The sequence below is a fragment of the Oncorhynchus nerka genome, linkage group LG14, assembly GCF_034236695.1.
Source record: "Oncorhynchus nerka isolate Pitt River linkage group LG14, Oner_Uvic_2.0, whole genome shotgun sequence".
NCBI lineage: Eukaryota > Metazoa > Chordata > Actinopteri > Salmoniformes > Salmonidae > Oncorhynchus > Oncorhynchus nerka.
The window spans coordinates 90467412-90487280 of record NC_088409.1 but is presented as its reverse complement, the minus strand read 5'-3'; the positions used below and the strand labels follow the sequence as shown (position 1 = coordinate 90487280).

Sequence of the window (19869 nt, the reverse complement as noted above, 5' to 3'; positions counted from 1 at the left end):
CAAACGTGCCGCTCAAGGGCCATCCATTGCCTACAAAACGTCATAAAATGGCGCCGCACTCTAAAATACTTTGATGGGAAATGTTGTTTTTTATTTTTTGCTCAAACGAGCTCAAGTTTCAACCTCGACCTTCTTTATCCTCCTGACCAAATCATTTCAATTTTCATTCTCTTTAAAAATGAGTTACCTCCAAACTGACATATCTTTACCCCATTTCAAGTTTAGGTTGTAGTTCTAGAGGTGGTGTCCTTTTGTAATTTTGGGAGGCTGAAAAGCCCATCACCATCCAATGTTTGTTTGCCTGCTCATGGCCCCTCTCTCCACCCATCACTCCCAATCTCGGCATCCCCATCCCCCACTCCGCGGTGTTCCCAACGCCGCTGCTAGCCGGATAACGCTGTAGCAAAGTGAGAAGCTAGAACACCGATAGCGTTAACATAGCCAGTGTCAACGAGTTTGAAGATACCGGAACAAAATAAGGATTTTGGATAACCACATTTGTCCATCACATTGGTAAGACTCGCCCGCTGAATATTGTTGTGTCATCTCTGCTCTTTCTCCTCTTTTTTTTTTCTGTCAATTGTCCGACACCGATATGGCATGGTAACGTTACATGGAAAATGTATTGATGGTGGAGGATAACTAGCATTAGCGAGCTAGCTAGAGCTATCTTAGTAGTTGGACAAAAATAACATTTCAGCGATGGGCTTCAGAGTGTAACTATTTTATGTGACTTAAATGTAATGCACTTCCTCCATCGTTTGAGTCAAAATAGCTAGCCAATCTATGTATCGGATTGACGGATTGTATGAGAAGGGACAGTGTGTGGCAAGGATGCTAGGAAACGTGATGGGATCTAGTATGATTGCGGTGGAATTGTCTAGTGCCTAGCTAGTTACTACTTTCCAATAGCTCGCTGGTCACGCATTTTTAAACCACCCAGCGCAGTAAAGGACAGTGGTTTTCAAAATGGTGTCGGCATCTGTGTTTGGTTTAATTAATAATGTTGGACTGTATAACTAACTAGTGTAACTCGCTTAAACTATTGCTGCGGGTGTGGATTTTTAGCTATCAGAAATTCACTTTGTCAAAGCGTTTTGTCATATAACATTTACATTTTTGTTTACCGACCTCGAACCTTGAATAAGTGAAGTGGGCCATTGCGTTATCAATTAGCCTGGTATTGTTTCGATTTAACAAGGCAATCAACAATTTCAGATGCGTGTTGAAAGAGAAACGTTAACAGGTCAAATGCTTTCTGGATTATTGTCTTGATGTGAGCCTAATCTGCGAATTTCCGATTATCCGGTTTGTAATAGGGATTTATCGCAGGTTTTATGGTTACTGACTGACGTTATAACCCGTGTGGGAATGTGTGCAATCAATCACGACAGGCACTATAATAATGAGGACATTTGAATGCTGAACATGTTTTTTTTATTTGATCTAGATATGGCTGAATAACTAGGCTTAGTAATAACGTTATAACGCATCACTGAAAATTATTCACGGCCCAACCAGTAATGACAACACTTGCGTCTAGCTATCCAAAGTGAGTGGGACAATTCATGTCATTGTGCGTTTTATTCATACCTGTATACCTTGACACAAAGAAAATACAATACATTTACAGTAAATTAAAAGATTAGCTATAGAGAAAGTAGACGGCACTCAAGATACAATTATTTAACCCTATATAGCTTGAAACCACGTGTACCTTCGTGTGCTTGAGTTATTTATTGTTGTGTACTTGAACAGTAGGCAGCTCAGGAACAGTAGGCAGCTCAGGAACAGTAGGCAGCTCAGGAACAATGCATTCAGCCTTAACTTTCACAGGGAGGGAGAAAGGAAGAGGGTCCTACAGGACCAAGGTCTGTGATCAGACAGTCTTCTCTTCTGTCTGATCATTCTGCTTGAGAATAGGACCAGTGGATTAGTACAGGCTACTTACTCTCAATTCAGGAGGAATCGTTCCATCAGAGGCAGAATATTTACTTAAGTCTTCTTTGTGTGTTGAATGAACGTTCACCTGTCAAGGACTTGAAAGGCCTGTATTTGAACAGTTTCATGACTTCAGAACATTGTTGTCTTGTTTTGATTTCTGGAGTTGTTTGTTTTCATGTTTCAGTGGCTGGTGGATTTTTGAAATGGGCTTAATCGTCAAACGTCTGCAGAATTGACTTGACAGAAGAGTCATGTTCATTCCAGTTCTCTCTATGTCCTTTGACTACTTGTGACTTTTTAGGTGAAATTACACCCTCAGTGTTCTAATGCAAGATATGTGTGCTTCTTCATCTGTTGTTTGTTTGTGTGTGTGTTGTTGAACATTTCTCACCATGTGTTTGCCAGGATGAAACAATCCTGTGTGTCTTTCTGTACTCGTGGCCAAGGTGCCAGAGTGGAAACTGGAAGCCGGGCATTTCTGTGTTCTTATTCTCAACCCTATTTCTGTCCAGGATCATTCATTTCCTGTGTTCCTCCTACACCTGGATATGAACCCATTGATAGTCCAGTCAAGTGTGACAGCGTGTGCTTGCCCACCTCTGTGTTTTGTTGTCCCTTGCCCTACCTGACGGTGCTGCTTCTTGTTGGTGACAATCACTCATCGGCCTCTGTAGTGTCTGCCAAATCAGTTTTAATGGTCAGTGAATCTTTGTCCTCTTGCCTTGTGAGAGGTTAGTTTTGGCCTACACCCTATTTTCTGTGCAATCCCCAAAAGGTGAGCTTTTCCCACCAGCCAGAGAGACAGACAGAAGTGCTCAAGTCCAGGTCTGTGAGTCAGTCATGCTGTGACCAGTGGGCTAGTCATCCTTTCAGTCTGCTTTCTGAGACACTGCTATAGAGCGGTGTGTGTTGGCATTCCCTCTCTTCTCTCATAACAACAAGTTGTCTGCCACCAACTACAACCTGACCAATCAGGACACCCCATAAGCATATTTTTTTTAAATAATTTTTTATTTTACTAGGCAAGTCAGTTAAGAACAAATTCTTATTTTCAATGACGGCCTAGGAACAGTGGGTTAACTGCCTGTTCAGGGGCAGAACGACAGATTTTGTACCTTGTCAGCTCGGGGATTTGAACTTGCAACCTTTCGGTTACTAGTCCAATGCTCTAACCACTAGGCTACCCTGCCGCCCCTGTAAACAATATGAATATCGATGTTTGTCTGGTCTAGACCCCTATTTTTATAGAATCCCAACAGTCAATATTTGATTCACACGTTTCTCTCCATCCCTCATTCATGTTCCCTGGTGGAGCCATGTGTGTTGCTTAGAAGGCCCACTGGAATGGTCTCAATGGAAACTAACTAGGGGTCCTGGTTGATTTATAATTCATGATTGCTGTCTCATGTCATCATCTTTAGCGGTGCTTCCCAGAATATGACAGCTTCAGGGTTCCCCGCTTTTCCCGAACAGGAATAAAGGAGCTCACCTCTTGAATCAAATAAAATCCGAGTTTATTGGTTGCGTACACAGATTTGTAGATATCACAGGTGCAGTGAAATGCTTGTGTTTCTGACTACAGTGGTGACTACAGTGGTGACTACAGCTCATTCAGAAAGTATTCAGAATCCTTCACCTTCTCCACATTTTGTTACATTACAGCCTTATTCTAAAATATATTAAATCGTTTTTCCCTCCTCAATCTATACACACAATAATACCCCATAATGAGAAAGCAAAAACAGGTTTTTAGAAATGTTTGCAAATTTATTTAAAAAAATGTCAAACTGAAATATCACATTTACATAAGTATTCAGACTATTTACTCAGTACTTTGTTGAAGCACCTTTTGGCAGTGATTTACAGCCTCAAGTCTTGTGTAGGATGCTACAAGCTTGGCAGATCTGTATTTGGGGAGTTTCTCCAATTCTTCTCTGCACATCCCCTCAAGCTCTTGTCTGGTTGGATGGTGAGCGTCGCTGCTCAGCTATTTTCAGGTCTCTCCAGAGATGTTTGATCGGGTTCAAGTCCAGGCTCTGGCTGGGCCACTCAAGGGCATTCAGAGACTTGTCCCGAAGCCACTCCTGCCTTGTCTTGGCTGTGTGCTTAGAGTCGTTGTCCTGTTGGTGAACCTTTGCCCCAGTCTGAGGTCCTGAGTGCACTGGAGCAGGTTTTCATCTAGGATCTCACTGTAATTTGCTCATTTCATCTTTCCCTAAATCCTGACTAGTCTCCAAGACCTTTCCGCTGAAAAACATCCTCACAGCATGATGCTGCCACCACCATGCTTCACCGTAGGGAAGGTAACGCTTGGCATTCAGGCCAAGGAGTTCAATCTTGGTTTCATCAAACCAGAGAATCTTGTTTCTCATGGTCTGAGTCCTTTAGGTTCCTTTTGGCAAACTCTAAACGGGCTGTCATGTGCCTTTTACTGAGGAGTGGCTTGGAGTTCTGTCAGTGACCATCGGGTACTTGGTCACCTCCCTGGCCAAGGCCCTTCTCCCCCGATTGCTGAGTTTGGCTGGGCAGCCAGCTTAATGAAGAGTCTTGATGGTTCCAAACTTATTCCATTTAAGAATTTAATATATATATTTTAAAAGTGTACCTTTTATTTAACTAGGCAAGTCAGTTAACCTCTTGCGTCCCCCCGACACGCAGGCGTCCCATCTAGACATCTGGAAATGCAAATGCGCTACGCTAAATGCTAATAGCACTCGTTAAAACTCAAACGTTCATTAAAAAACACATGCAGGGTACTGAATTAAAGCTACACTCGTTGTGAATCCAGCCAACAAGTCAGATTTTTAAAATGCTTTTCGGCGAAAGCATGAGAAGCTATTATCTGATAGCATGCAACACCCCAAAAGACCCGCAGGGGACGTAAACAAAATAATTAGCATAGTCGGCGCTACACAAAACGCACAAATAAAATATAAAACATTCATTACCTTTGACAATCTTCTTTGTTGGCACTCCTAGATGTCCCATAAACATCACTATTGGGTCTTTTTTTCCGATTAAATCGGTCCATATATAGCCTAGATATCGATCTATGAAGACTGTGTGATCAAGGAAAAAAACAGTTTTATAACGCAACGTCATTTTTTTAAATTAAAAAAGTCGACGATAAACTTTCACAAAACACTGAAATACTTTTGTAATGCAACTTTAGGTATTAGTAAACGTTAATAATCGATCAAATTGATCACGAGGCGATGTATATTCTATAGCTGTATGTCTTGAAATAATGTCCGGGTAAATCTCAACCAAAATATCCGGTCGGAGACCGGAAGATATGGGCTGTCTCTTCTTCGTTTGACCAAGAAACAAAGCCTAGGCAAATGACAAGACTGTTGACATCGTGTGGAAGCTGTAGGTATTGCAACCTCGGCCCCATTTAATATGGTTTCTATTCAACAATACATTCAAGTGGCGCATTGATATATTTTCCCATTTCCAGTGATCAGATTTTCCTGCGCTTTTCGATGAAACGCACATTCTTTTATAGTCACAGCCGTGATTTAACCAGTTTTAGAAACGTCTGAGTGTTTTCTATCCACACATACTAATCATATGCATATACTATATTCCTGGCATGAGTAGCAGGGCGCTGAAATGTTGCGCGATTTTTAACAGAATGTTCGAAAAAGTAGGGGGTAAGATCAACAGGTTAAGAACAAATTCTTATTTTCAATGACGGCCTAGAAACAGTGGGATAACTGCCTTGTTCAGGGGCAGAACAACATATTTTTACCTTGTCAGCTCGGGGATTCGATCTTGCAACCTTTTGGTTGCAATTCCAACGCTCTAACCTCCAGGCTACCTGCCACCCCATGATGATGGAGGCCACTGTGTACTTGGGGACCATCAATGCTGCAGACATTTTTTGATACCCTTCCCCAGATCTGTGTCGCAACAAAATCTTGGAGCTCTACGGAGAATTCCTTCAACCTTATAGCTTGGTTTTTGCTCTGACATGCACTGTCAACTGTGGGACTTTATATAGTCAGGTGTGTGCCTTTCCAAATCATGTCCAATGAATAGAATTTACCACAGGTGGACTCCAAGTCGTAGAAACATCTCAAGGATGTTCAATGGAAACAGGATGCACCTGAGCTCAGTTTCGAGTCTCATCGCAAACGGTCTGAATACTTACAGTTGAAGTAGGACGTTTACATACACCTTAGCCAAATACATTTAAACTCAGTTTTTCACCATTCCTGACATTTAACCTTTCTAGCGAGGCGCCCTCGACAACATTCCGCTGAAAAGGCAGTGCGAGAAATTCAAAAATATTTTTTAGAAATATGTAACTTTCACACATTAACAAGTCCAATACAGCAAATGAAAGATAAACATATTGTTTACAGCTAAAGCACAACATATGATAATGTTAGATCACCACCAAGTACAAAAATACACAGCCATTTTCCAGCCAAAGATAGGAGTCACAAAAAGCTGAAATATAGATAATCATTAACCTTTGATCTTCATCAGATGACACTCATAGGACACCATGTTACACAATACATGTATGTTTTGTTCGATAATGTGCATATTTATATCAAAAAATCTCAGTTTACATTGGCGCCTTATGTGCAGTAATGTTTTGATTCCAAAACATCCGGTGATTTTGCAGAAATACTCATAATAAACATTGATAAAAGATACTAGTGTTATTCACAGAATTGAAGACAGACTTCTCCTTGATGCAACCGCTGTGTCAGATTTCAAAAAGACTTTACGGAAAAAGCGTAATCTGAGAACGGCGCTCAGAACCCAAAACAGCCAGAGGAATATCCGCCATTTTGGAATCAACAAAGTTAGAAATAACACCATTAAATATTCACTTACCTTTGATGATCTTCATCAGAAGGCACTCCCAGGAATCTCAGTTCGACAATAAATTACTGATTTGTTCCATCATTTATGTCCAAATAGCCACTTGTTGTTAGCGTGTTCAGCCCAGTAATCCTTCTTCACGAGGCGCAGGCACTTCATCCAGACAAAAACTCAAAGTTCTGTTACAGTCCTTTAGAAACATGTCAAACGATGTATGGAATCAATCGTTAGGATGTTTTTAACATAAAACATCAATAATGTTCCAACCGGAGAATTTCTTTGTCTTCAGAGAAGCACTGGAACGAGAGGTAACTCTGTCGGGAGTGCTCGTCATGAGACCAAGGCTCTCTGCTAGACCACTGACTCAGAGGTCTCCATGAGCCCCTCCTTTTTTAGTAGACTCCTCATTCAAGTTTCAATAGACGGTTGACATCTAGTGGAAGCCCTAGGAAGTGCAACATCAATGTGTATTCGGTAGGCCAAGCTTTGAAAAACCACAAACCTCAGATGTCCCACTTCCTGGTTGGATTTCTGTTAGGTTTTCGCCTGCTGTATGAGTTCTGTTATACTCAGACATCATTCAAACAGTTTTAGAAACTTCAGAGTGTTTTCTATCCAATACTAATAATAATATGCATATATTAGCATCTGGGACAGAGTAGGAGGCAGTTCACTCTGGGCACGCTATTCATCCAAAAGTGAAAATGCTGCCCCATATCCCAAAAAAGTTAACCCTAGTAAAAATTCCCTGTCTTAGGTCAGTTAGGATCACCACTTTATTTTAAGAATGGGAAATGTCAGAATAAGAGTGGAGAGTGATTTATTTCAGCTTTTATTTCTTCCATCACATTCCCAGTGGGTCAGAAGTTTACATACACTCAATTAGTATTTGGTAGCATTGCCTTTAAATTGTTTAACTTGTTTAACGTTTCGGGTAGCCTTCCACAAGCCTCCCACAATAAGATGGGTGAATTTTGGCCCATTCCTCCTGACAGATCTGGTGTAACTGAGTCAGATTTGTAGGCCTCCTTGCTCGCACATGCTTTTTCAGTTCTGCCCACAAATGTTCTATAGGATTGAGGTCAGGGCTTTGTGATGGCCACTCCAATACCTTGACTTTGTTGTCCTTAACTTTGGAAGTATGCTTGGGGTCATTGTCCATTTGGAAGGCCCATTTGCGACCAAGCTTTAACTTCCTGACTGATGTCTTGAGATGTTCCTTCAATATATCCACATCATTTTCTTTCCTCATGATGCCATCTTTGTGAAGTGCATCAGTCCGACTTGCAGCAAAGCATACCTCAACATGATGCTGCCACCCCCGTGCTTCACGGTTGGGATGGCGTTCTTCAGTTTGCAAGCATCCCCCTTTTTCCTCCAAACAAAACAATGGTCATTATGGCCAAACAGTTCTATTTTTGTTTCATCAGACTAGTGGACATTTCTCCAAAAAGTATGATCTTTGTCCCCATGTGAAGTTGCAAACCATAGCCTGGCTTTTTTTATGGCAGTGGCTTCTTCCTTGCTGAGCGGCCTTTCAGGTCCTGTCGGTATAGGACTCGTTTTACTGTGGATATCGATACTTTTGTACCTGTTTCCTACAGCATCTTCACAAGGTCCTTTGCTGCTGTTCTGGGATTGCGTTGCACTTTTCGCGACAAAGTACGTTCATCTCTAGGAGACAGAACGCGTGTCCTTCCCGAGCGGTATTTATTCTGAGGTCTTTGGCTGATTTTTCTTTTGATTTTCCCATGATATCAAGCAAAGAGGCACTGAGTTTGAAGGTAGGCCTTGAAATACATCCACAGGTACACCTCCAATTGACTCAAATTATGTCAATTAGCCTATCAGAAGCTTCTAAAGCCATGACATCATTTTCTGGAATTTTCCAAGCTCTTTAAAGGCACAGTCAACTTCTGAACCACTGGAATTTTGATACAGTGAATTATAAGATAAATAATCTGTCTGTAAACAATTGTTGGAAATATGAGTTGTGTCATGCACAAAGTACATGTCCTAACCGACTTGCCAAAACTATAGTTTGTTAACAAGAAATTTGTGGAGTGTTTTAAAACGCGTTTTAATGACTTTAACCTAAGTGTATGTTAACTTTTGACTTCAACTATGTAAAAAAAGTTATTTCTGTTAGTTGTAATTAATGTGCAAAAATGTCTAAACCTGTTTTTGCTTTGTCATTATGGGTATTGTGTATAGATTGATGAGGAAGTTTTATGTAATGAATTTTAGAATAAGGCTGTAACGTAACAAATGTGGAAAAAGTGAAGGGGTCTGAATACTTTACGAATGCACTGTATATTTACACTATATATACAAAGGTATGTGGACACCCCTTCAAATGAGTGGATTTGGCTATTTCAGCCACCCTTTGCTGACAGGTGTATAAAATCGAGCTCACAGCCATGCAATCTCCATATACCAACATTGGCAGTAGAATGGCCTTACTGAAGTGCACAGTGACTTTCAACGTGGCACCGTCATAGGATGCCACCTTTTCAACAAGTCAGTTTGTGAAATTTCTGCCGTACTAGAGCTGCCCCGGTCAACTGTAAGTGCTGTTATTGTGAAAATGAAACGTCTAGGAGCAACAACGGCTCAGCCGCTAAGTGGTAGGCCACAAAACCTCACAGAACTGGACTGCCAAGTGCTGAAGTGTGTAGCGTGTTAAAATCGTCAGTCCTCTGTGGCAACACTCACTACCGACTTCCAAACTGCCTCTGGAAGCAACGTCAGCACAAGAACTGTTCGACGGGAGCTTAATGAAATGGGTTTGCATGGCCGAGCAGCCGCACACAACCCTAACATCACCATGCTCAATCCAAAGTGTTTGCTAGAGTGGTGTAAAGCTCGCTGCCATTGGACTCTGGAGCAGTGGAAACACTTTCTCTGGAGTGATGAAGCAAGCTTCACCATCTGACCGTCCGACAGACGAATCTGGGTTTGGCAGATGCCAAGAGAACGCTACCTGCCCCAATGCACAGTGCCAACTGTTAAGTTTGGTGGAGGAATTAATCACAGTCTGGGGCTGTTTTTTATGGTTTCGGCTAGGCCTCTTAGTTCCAGTGAGGGGAAATGTTAACACTACAGAATACAATGACATTCTAGACGATTCTGTGCTTCCAACTTTGTGGCAACAGTTTGGGGAAGGCCCTTTCCTGTTTCAGCATGACAATGCCCCAGTGCAAAAAGCGAGGTCCATACAGAAATGGTTTGTGAGATCGTTGTTGAAGAACTTGACTGGCCTGCAAAAAGCCCTGACCTCAACCCCATCGGACACCTTGGGGATTAATTGAAATTGGCCATAATCACCCAACATCAGTGCCCGACCTCACTAATGCTCTTGTCCCCGCAGCAATATTCCAACATCTAATGGAACGCCTTCCCAGAAGAGTGGAGGCTGTTACAGCAGCAAAAGGCGAGACCAACTCCATATTAATGCCCATGATTTTGGATTGAGATGTTCTACGAGCAGGTGTCCACATACTTTTGGTAATGTCAGCCTACAATCAATGCAGCCTCGGGATATGCGGTTTCAAGTTTGCAAATAGTTGTCGCGGTGTCTGCATGGAGCCGTCGCGGTGTCTGCATGGAGCCGTCGCGGTGTCTGCATGGAGCCGTCGCGGTGTCTGCATGGAGCCGTCGCGGTGTCTGCATGGAGCCGTCGCGGTGTCTGCATGGAGCCGTCGCGGTGTCTGCATGGAGCCGTCGCGGTGTCTGCATGGAGCCGTCGCGGTGTCTGCATGGAGCCGTCGCGGTGTCTGCATGGAGCCGTCGCGGTGTCTGCTTAGGGGGTAATATACACGGCAGCGACCAAAGGAAATGATCTCGTAAAATAATGTAATCTGCATTTAATGATGAGGTATTCCACGCAATCATCTCTCTTAATCCACTCTTCATACGTTAATCCTCCACCCAATATCTTCACGAAGGCTGAATTTAGAATCAGTCCTTGTGGCAAGAAAGTGCCTCTCACGTGTGTCTGTAACGTGAATCTCGTAGAGGGCTATCTACTACTGACACTACAGAGCCCAGGGTTATTTCTGAGTGATGGGGGAGGAGCGTATGTTGAATAGTAGTATGTCATTATGTCTTAATAACACAAGGCTGCCCAGACAGCAGATGCTGGAGGAGAGTGGGGGAGAATATAAGTTTATATTCTTTTCACTGTAATCACCCCTTCACCCTCCCCCTCCATAACTACCAACTAGGCCCACTAGAGAACCCAAGAGAAGGAGAACAAAAAACACCTGCTCCTGCACACAGTGTTAGCATGTAGCGGTTAGCATGGAGCTGTGCACATCACCAGGCTAGGAACAGCTGCTCTCTCTGTTATTGTTGTGCCCGATGGCCACTGAGTGTGTTCTGCTTAATTAAGTCCCCCTAGCTGCTCGGCTGAGTCTGGGATCAGGTGTGTTGCACTTAATCGCCCCCCCCCCCTCCCTCATATGCCCCATCATATGGTTGTGTGACATTGTAGTTGTGTGAACTAAAGCTCTGACACGAAGGTGTCGATCACTCATAATGCCTGTAGGAATGTAAAGCTCTGACACGAAGGTGTCGATCACTCATAATGCCTGTAGGAATGTAAAGCTCTGACACGAAGGTGTCGATCACTCATAATGCCTGTAGGAATGTAAAGCTCTGACACGAAGGTGTCGATCACTCATAATGCCTGTAGGAATGTAAAGCTCTGATGTGTTGGTTCAGTGTGATTGTCCTGTGAGGAATATTTTTAAGTGGTCTGTGGAATGGAGGGCTTAGGGGAAGAATGGGCTTTTCACAACCAAGGGGCCAAAAACACTCAACATCGACCAGTTAAAACACAGACACACACTGTCATACTCTGACACACAGACACTTCACCTCGTCCTTTTTATTCAGGCACAGCTAGGACGTGCCATGGGGTCCTGGGTAGGGCTGGGCGATGTGGCCTAAAAATCCTATCTCTATTTTTTTTTAACTTCTGGGCGATTCACAATAGATAACAAATATTTTTTTGATTATTTTTCTCAAAATAAGTGTTGTGCATTTAAAGTTTAAATACACTGCATTTCAGACATTCAGCAATAATCTAATGAGTTCAGTCATACCTAGGCTAAATATAGGCTTTCCACAGTCATAAGACCCACTACTAATATTTTATCTATATAGTTAAACCTGCTTTTTTGATGTTGCAATGATCATTGATCTGGCATTCAAGTCTATGAAAAATGCCCCTTTGTCATTACAGATTTAACTAGAACCATGTATATTGCAGATTCACTAATAATGACTAACATCTTGTAGCAGGCATTAGAAAATGAACACAGGTCTCATCAACAGCTAGATACCCTCAATCTCACACAAATCATCAAGGAACCCACCAGGCACAACCCTAAATCTGTAAACAAGGGCACCCTCATAGACGTTATCCTGACCAACTGGCCCTCCAAATACACCTCCGCTGTCTTCAACCAGGATCTCAGCGATCACTGCCTCATTGCCTGTATCCGCTACGGGTCCGCAGTCAAACGACCACCCCTCATCACTGTCAAACGCTCCCTAAAACACTTCTGTGAGCAGGCCTTTCTAATCGACCTGGCCCGGGTATCCTGGAAGGACATTGACCTCATCCCGTCAGTTGAGGATGCCTGGTCATTCTTTAAAAGTAACTTCCTCACCATCTTAGATAAGCATGCTCTGTTCAAAAAATGCAGAACCAAGAACAGATACAGCCCTTGGTTCACTCCAGACCTCACTGCCCTCGACCAGCACAAAAACATCCTGTGGCGGACTGCAATAGCATCGAATAGTCCCCGCGATATGCAACTGTTCAGGGAAGTCAGGAACCAATAGACGCAGTCAGTCAGGAAAGCAAAGGCTAGCTTCTTCAGGCAGAAGTTTGCATCCTGTAGCTCTAACTCCAAAAAGTTCTGGGACACTGTGAAGTCCATGGAGAACAAGAGCACCTCCTCCCAGCTGCCCACTGCACTGAGGCTAGGTAACACGGTCACCACCGATAAATCCATGATAATCAAAAACAAGCATTTCTGAATGGCTGGCCATGCCTTCCTCCTGGCTACTCCAACCTCGGCCAAAAACCCCAGCTTCTCCTTTACCCAAATCCAGATAGCAGATGCAAAACCTGGACCCGTACAAATTAGCTGGGCTTGACCATCTGGACCCCCTATTTCTGAAACTATCCGCCGCCATTGTCGCAACCCCTATTACCAGCCTGTTCAACCTCTTTCATATCGTCTGAGATCCCCAAGGACTGGAAAGCTGCCTCTTCAAAGGGGGAGACACCCTGGACCCAAACCGTTACAGACCTATATCCATCCTGCCCTGCCTATATCCATCCTGCCCTGCCTATCTAAGGTCTTTGAAAGCCAAGTCAACAAACAGATCACTGACCATCTCGAATCCCACCGTACCTTCTCCGCTGTGCAATCTGGGGTAGATTAGTGGGGGTAGATTAGTGGGGGTAGATTAGTGGGGGTAGATTAGTGGTGGTATCACGGTGGGTTGGTTCCCTCTGTCTTATTGAATTAGAAACACTGCCATTAGATTGTACTGATGACCTCCTTTATCAAGTGTGAGCCAGCCGTTACCATGGATACCTGGGGAGGGGGAGCTGTGATGGAAAGGGAGAGAAGGCAAACGGAAGAGGAGAGAGAACCAGAGTACGGAAGGGGTAAAGAGATGGGAGAGAGGAATATATCTGATTGAGGTTGAGTGGGTTCCAATCAGTGACTCTGACCTGCTATCTCTCTTCTTCACTTCCAATCAATGACACTTAGCATGGAACCAGGGGTCTGGAGTGGCAGTGTGCAGGTTCAAGCCCAGCATTAACACACAAGTCAACTAACCGTGTCTGTGTGTGTGTCAGAGGCTGCCTCTGAACCTGTCCTTTGGCCAGCGATAGCTAGTTAGATAGCTAGTTAACCAACAGGACTGCCGTGCACAGGGTTCCCACAGTGTGGCGCGCACAGGGTTCCCACAGTGTGGCGCGCACAGGGTTCCCACAGTGTGGCGCGCACAGGGTTCCCACAGAGTGGCGCGCACAGGGTTCCCACAGAGTGGCGCGCACAGGGTTCCCACCGAATGGCGCGCACAGGGTTCCCACAGAGTGGCGGGCACAGGGTTCCCACCGAGTGCGAGGACAGGGTTCCCACCGAGTGGCGCGCACAGGGTTCCCACCGAGTGGCGCGCACAGGGTTCCCACCGAGTGGCGCGCACAGGGTTCCCACCGAGTGGGCGCGCACAGGGTTCCCACCGAGTGGCGCGCACAGGGTTCCCACCGAGTGGCGCGCACAGGGTTCCCACCGAGTGGCGCGCACAGGGTTCCCACCGAGTGGCGCGCACAGGGTTCCCACCGAGTGGCGCGCACAGGGTTCCCACCGGTGGCGCGCACAGGGTTCCCACCGAGTGGCGCGCACAGGGTTCCCACCGAGCGGCGCGCTGGGGTTCCCACCGAGCGGCGCGCACAGGGTTCCCACCGAGCGGCGCGCACAGGGTTCCCACCGGGCGGCGCGCACAGGGGTTCCCACCGGGCGCGCGCACAGGGTTCCCACCGGGCGGCGCGCACAGGGTTCCCACCGGGCGGCGCGCTGGGGTTCCCACCGGGCGGCGCGCACAGGGTTCCCACCGGGCGGCGCGCACAGGGTTCCCACCGGGCGGCGCGCACAGGGTTCCCACCGGCGCGCGCAGGGGTTCCCACCGGGCGGCGCGCACAGGGTTCCCACCGGGCGGCGCGCACAGGGTTCCCACCGGGCGGCGCGCACAGGGTTCCCACCGGGCGGCGCGCACAGGGTTCCCACCGGCGGCGCGCACAGGGTTCCCACCGAGCGGCGCGCACAGGGTTCCCACCGGCGGCGCGCACAGGGTTCCCACCGAGCACGCGCACAGGGTTCCCACCGAGCGCGCACAGGGTTCCCACCGAGCGGCGCGCACAGGGTTCCCACAGAGCGGCGCGCACAGGGTTCCCACCGAGCGGCGCGCACAGGGTTCCCACAGGCCTCTCTCTCGCTCTCCCTGCCTCTCTCTCGCTCTCGCTGCCCCTCTCTCGCTCTCCCTGCCCCTCTCTCGCTCTCCCTGCCCCTCTCTCGCTCTCCCTGCCTCTCTCTCGCTCTCCCTGCCTCTCTCTCGCTCTCCCTGCCCCTCTCTCGCTCTCCCTGCCTCTCTCTCGCTCTCCCTGCCTCTCTCTCGCTCTCCCTGCCCCTCTCTCGCTCTCCCTGCCCCTCTCTCGCTCTCCCTGCCCCTCTCTCGCTCTCCCTGCCCCTCTCTCGCTCTCCCTGCCCCTCTCTCGCTCTCCCTGCCTCTCGCTGGGAAAGAAGGGGAAGGCTTGAGAGTGAATCTGAAGAAAGGAGTGAGAGTTGTTGAAGATGAGGCGATGGATCAGTGCATGTTATCCTGTAGGCTTGTGATTGTGTGTGCACATAGCTGCTCTGCCTGGATGGAGCCTCAGGCCGTGTGTCTGCCTGGGGCCGTATAGGGTAGTAGGAGGAGGTAGAGAACAGTGGATGAAAGAGCAAGAGAGAGAGAGAGGCGGCCTGCCAAATTTTGATGCATTAATTAAAAACAAATGTTTCCCCAAAACTCAATAACACAAATATCCCCACACCACAGTGCATTTGAACATGTTCACATTGCAACACCTTACGCCTATTGAAAACAACACTTTTTCAGTAGCCTTGTAGAAAGTCTAGATCCCTGACCCCACTGAGTGTAGATCCCTGACCCTGCTGAGTCTAGAACCCCCCTGACCCTGCTGAGTCTAGAACCCCCCCCCCCCCCCCTGACCCTACGACCAAGGGAGCAAGAGGGATGCACATGGGGGGCACCTTTTATTTTCTATCAGCAGCAGGAGGTGATCCTGATTAATCAGACACAGAGCAACACACACACACACTGAGTCAACACTAAATAACATGTACACAGTCTACACTCAGCAGTAAAATACATATGGGGCACACAAATCGGAGCGGCTGGCTGGCTGACTGGCTGGCTGACTGGCTGGCTGACTGACTGACTGGCTGACTGACTGACTGGCTGACTGGCTGACTGGCGCACACACTTGACTCTCAACACATTTGCTGTGATTAGCTCATCTGTGTATTGATCCATTGCTTGGTGGATAATTTGGCAAATCCCTCTCTCTCTCTTCCTCTCTCGATTTCTCTCTCTCTCCCTCTCTCGATCTCTCTCGATCTCTCCCTCTCGATCTCTCTCTCTCTCCCTCTCGCTCGATCTCTCTCCCTCTCGCTCGCTCGATCTCTCTCCCTCTCGCTCGATCTTTCTCTCGCTCGATCTCTCTCCCTCTCGCTCGATCTCTCTCCCTCTCGCTCGATCTCTCTCCCTCTCGCTCGATCTCTCTCCCTCTCGCTCGATCTCTATCCCTCTCGCTCGATCTCTATCCCTCTCGCTCGATCTCTATCCCTCTCGATCTCCCTCTCGCTCGATCTCCCTCTCGCTCGATCTCCCTCTCGCTCTCCCTCTCGCTCGATCTCCCTCTCGCTCGATCTCCCTCTCGCTCGATCTCCCTCTCGCTCGATCTCCCTCTCGCTCGATCTCCCTCTCGCTCGATCTCCCTCTCTCTCTCGATCTCCCTCTCTCTCTCTCTCGATCTCCCTCTCTCTCTCGATCTCCCTCTCTCTCTCTCGATCTCCCTCTCTCTCGATCTCCTCTCTCTCGATCTCCCTCTCTCTCGATCTCCCTCTCTCTCTCTCGATCTCCCTCTCTCTCTCTCGATCTCCCTCTCTCTCTCTCTCGATCTCCCTCTCTCTCTCGATCTCCCTCTCTCTCTCTCGATCTCCCTCTCTCTCTCTCTCTCGATCTCCCTCTCTCTCTCTCTCTCGATCTCCCTCTCTCTCTCTCTCTCTCGATCTCCCTCTCTCTCTCTCTCTCGATCTCTCTCTCTCTCTCTCTCTCTCGATCTCCCTCTCTCTCTCTCTCTCGATCTCCCTCTCTCTCTCTCGATCTCCCTCTCTCTCTCTCTCTCTCTCTCGATCTCCCTCTCTCTCTCTCTCTCTCGATCTCCCTCTCTCTCTCTCTCGATCTCCCTCTCTCTCCCTCTCTCGATCTCCCTCTCTCTCTCCCTCTCTCGATCTCCCTCTCTCTCTCTCTCTCTCCCTCTCTCTCTCTCGATCTCCTCTCTCTCTCTCTCTCTCTCTCTCGATCTCCCTCTCTCTCTCTCTCGATCTCCCTCTCTCTCGATCTCGATCTCTCTCTCTCGATCTCCCTCTCTCTCTCTCTCTCTCGATCTCCCTCTCTCTCTCTCTCGATCTCCCTCTCTCTCTCTCTCGATCTCCCTCTCTCGATCTCCCTCTCTCTCTCTCTCGATCTCTCTCTCTCGATCTCCCTCTCTCTCTCTCTCTCTCTCTCGATCTCCCTCTCTCTCTCTCTCGATCTCCCTCTCTCTCTCTCGATCTCCCTCTCTCTCTCTCGATCTCCCTCTCTCTCTCTCGATCTCCCTCTCTCGATCTCTCTCTCTCTCTCGATCTCTCGATCTCTCTCTCGATCTCTCTCTCCCTCTCTCGATCTCTCTCTCTCTCTCGATCTCCCTCTCTCTCTCTCTCTCGATCTCCTCTCTCTCTCCCTCTCTCGATCTCTCTCTCTCTCGATCTCCCTCTCTCTCCCTCTCCCTCTCTCTCTCTCGATCTCCCTCTCTCGATCTCCTCTCTCTCGATCTCCCTCTCTCTCTCGATATCCCTCTCTCTCTCCCTCTCTCGATCTCCCTCTCTCTCTCTCGATCTCCCTCTCTCTCTCTCTCGATCTCCCTCTCTCTCTCTCTCGATCTCCCTCTCTCTCGATCTCGATCTCCCTCTCTCTCTCTCTCGATCTCCCTCTCTCTCTCTCTCGATCTCCCTCTCTCTCTCTCTCGATCTCCCTCTCTCTCCCTCTCTCTCGATCTCTCTCTCGATCTCTATCTTTTTGTTCCTTCTCAGTGGCAGATGGTGTGTTTTGCTTTGGGCCCTCCATTGTTTTGCTGGTGTGCATTGGGGCTACGCCTGTCTGAGGGTGCCTACATATACACACATACAGAGACCTATACACTGAGTGTACAAAACATTAGGAACACCTCCCTACTATTGAGTTGCCATGTTGACACCAAGTTGGCTGGATGTCCTTAAGGCGGTGGGACCATTCTTGATACACAAAGGAACAGGTGATTTCAACAAGGGGTGAATCCAGGTAAAAGCTCTGTCATGGAAAGACCGCTTTTACAATAATGTTTTGTACCCTCAGTGTACATAAACACACATCAATTAATACAACTGTGAACATGCAACTCTATCTCACACACACACATACACACACACTAGTACAACCGTTCAGCATAAGATCCCTCAACATAAACAAACACAGGCCTCTACCATGACTGTGATTGATGTGCTTCATTATAATCATGATCTGTTGCTGTTTTAATTTCAGATTTGCATATCCACTCCCACCTCTTCCTCATTTGCATACAACGAGAATGGCGAGCGGGCACCCCACTGACAAATACAGTTTCATGTACCAACCAGACACGCACAAGAGGTACGACACACACACACACACACACACACACACACACACACACACACACACACGAGGTGCAATACACACACACACACACACACACACACACACACGAGGTGCAATACACACACACACACACACACACACACACACACACACACACACACACACACACACACACACACACGAGGTGCAATACACACACACACACACACACACACGAGGTGCAATACACACACACACACACACGAGGTGCAATACACACACACACACACACACACACACACACGAGGTGCAATACACACACACACACACACACACGAGGTGCAACACACACACACACACACACGAGGTGCAATACACACACACACACACACACACACGAGGTGCAATACACACACACACACACACACACACACACACACGAGGTGCAATACACACACACACACACACACACACACACACACGAGGTGCAATACACACACACACGAGGTGCAACACACACACACGAGGTGCAATACACACACACACGAGGTGCAATACACACACACACACACACACGAGGTGCAATACACACACACACACACACGAGGTGCAATACACACACACACACGAGGTGCAATACACACACACACACGAGGTGCAATACACACACACACACACGAGGTGCACACACACACACACACACGAGGTGCAATACACACACACACACACACACAGGTGCAATACACACACACACACACACACGAGGTGCAACACACACACACACACACACACGAGGTGCACACACACACACACACACACACACACGAGGTGCAATACACACACACACACACACACGAGGTGCAATACACACACACACACACGAGGTGCAATACACACACACACACACACACACACACACACACACACACACACAGGTGCACACACACACACACACACACACACACGAGGTGCAATACACACACACACACACGAGGTGCACACACACACACACACACGAGGTGCAATACACACACACACACACACGAGGTGCAATACACACACACACACACGAGGTGCACACACACACACACACACGAGGTGCAATACACACACACACACACGAGGTGCAATACACACACACACACACACACGAGGTGCAATACACACACACACACACACGAGGTGCAATACACACACACACACACACACGAGGTGCACACACACACACACACACGAGGTGCAACACACACACACACACACACACACGAGGTGCAATACACACACACACACACACACACAGGTGCAATACACACACACACACACACGAGGTGCACACACACACACACACACACACACACACACGAGGTGCACACACACACACACAGGTGCACATACACACACACACACACACGAGGTGCAATACACACACACACACACACACAGGTGCAATACACACACACACACACGAGGTGCAATACACACACACACACACACACACACACACACACACACAGTGCAACACACACACGACACACACACACACACACGAGGTGCAATGCACACACACACACACACACG

The 19869-nt window shown here is 47.3% G+C and overlaps 1 protein-coding gene across 1 annotated transcript in view; it reads left to right on the top strand.

Moving 5' to 3' along the window:
• The first annotated feature begins 120 nt into the window (after positions 1 to 120).
• LOC135559701 (protein FAM168A-like) overlaps positions 121 to 19869 on the top strand; it is a 103621-nt gene continuing 83872 nt past the window's right edge. Inside the window, exons 1-2 of the mRNA XM_065000533.1 lie at positions 121 to 513; positions 18217 to 18324. Coding sequence (XP_064856605.1) covers positions 18263 to 18324 — 62 coding nt within the window. The 5' untranslated portion in view covers positions 121 to 513; positions 18217 to 18262. The remainder of the gene's footprint in view (positions 514 to 18216; positions 18325 to 19869) is intronic.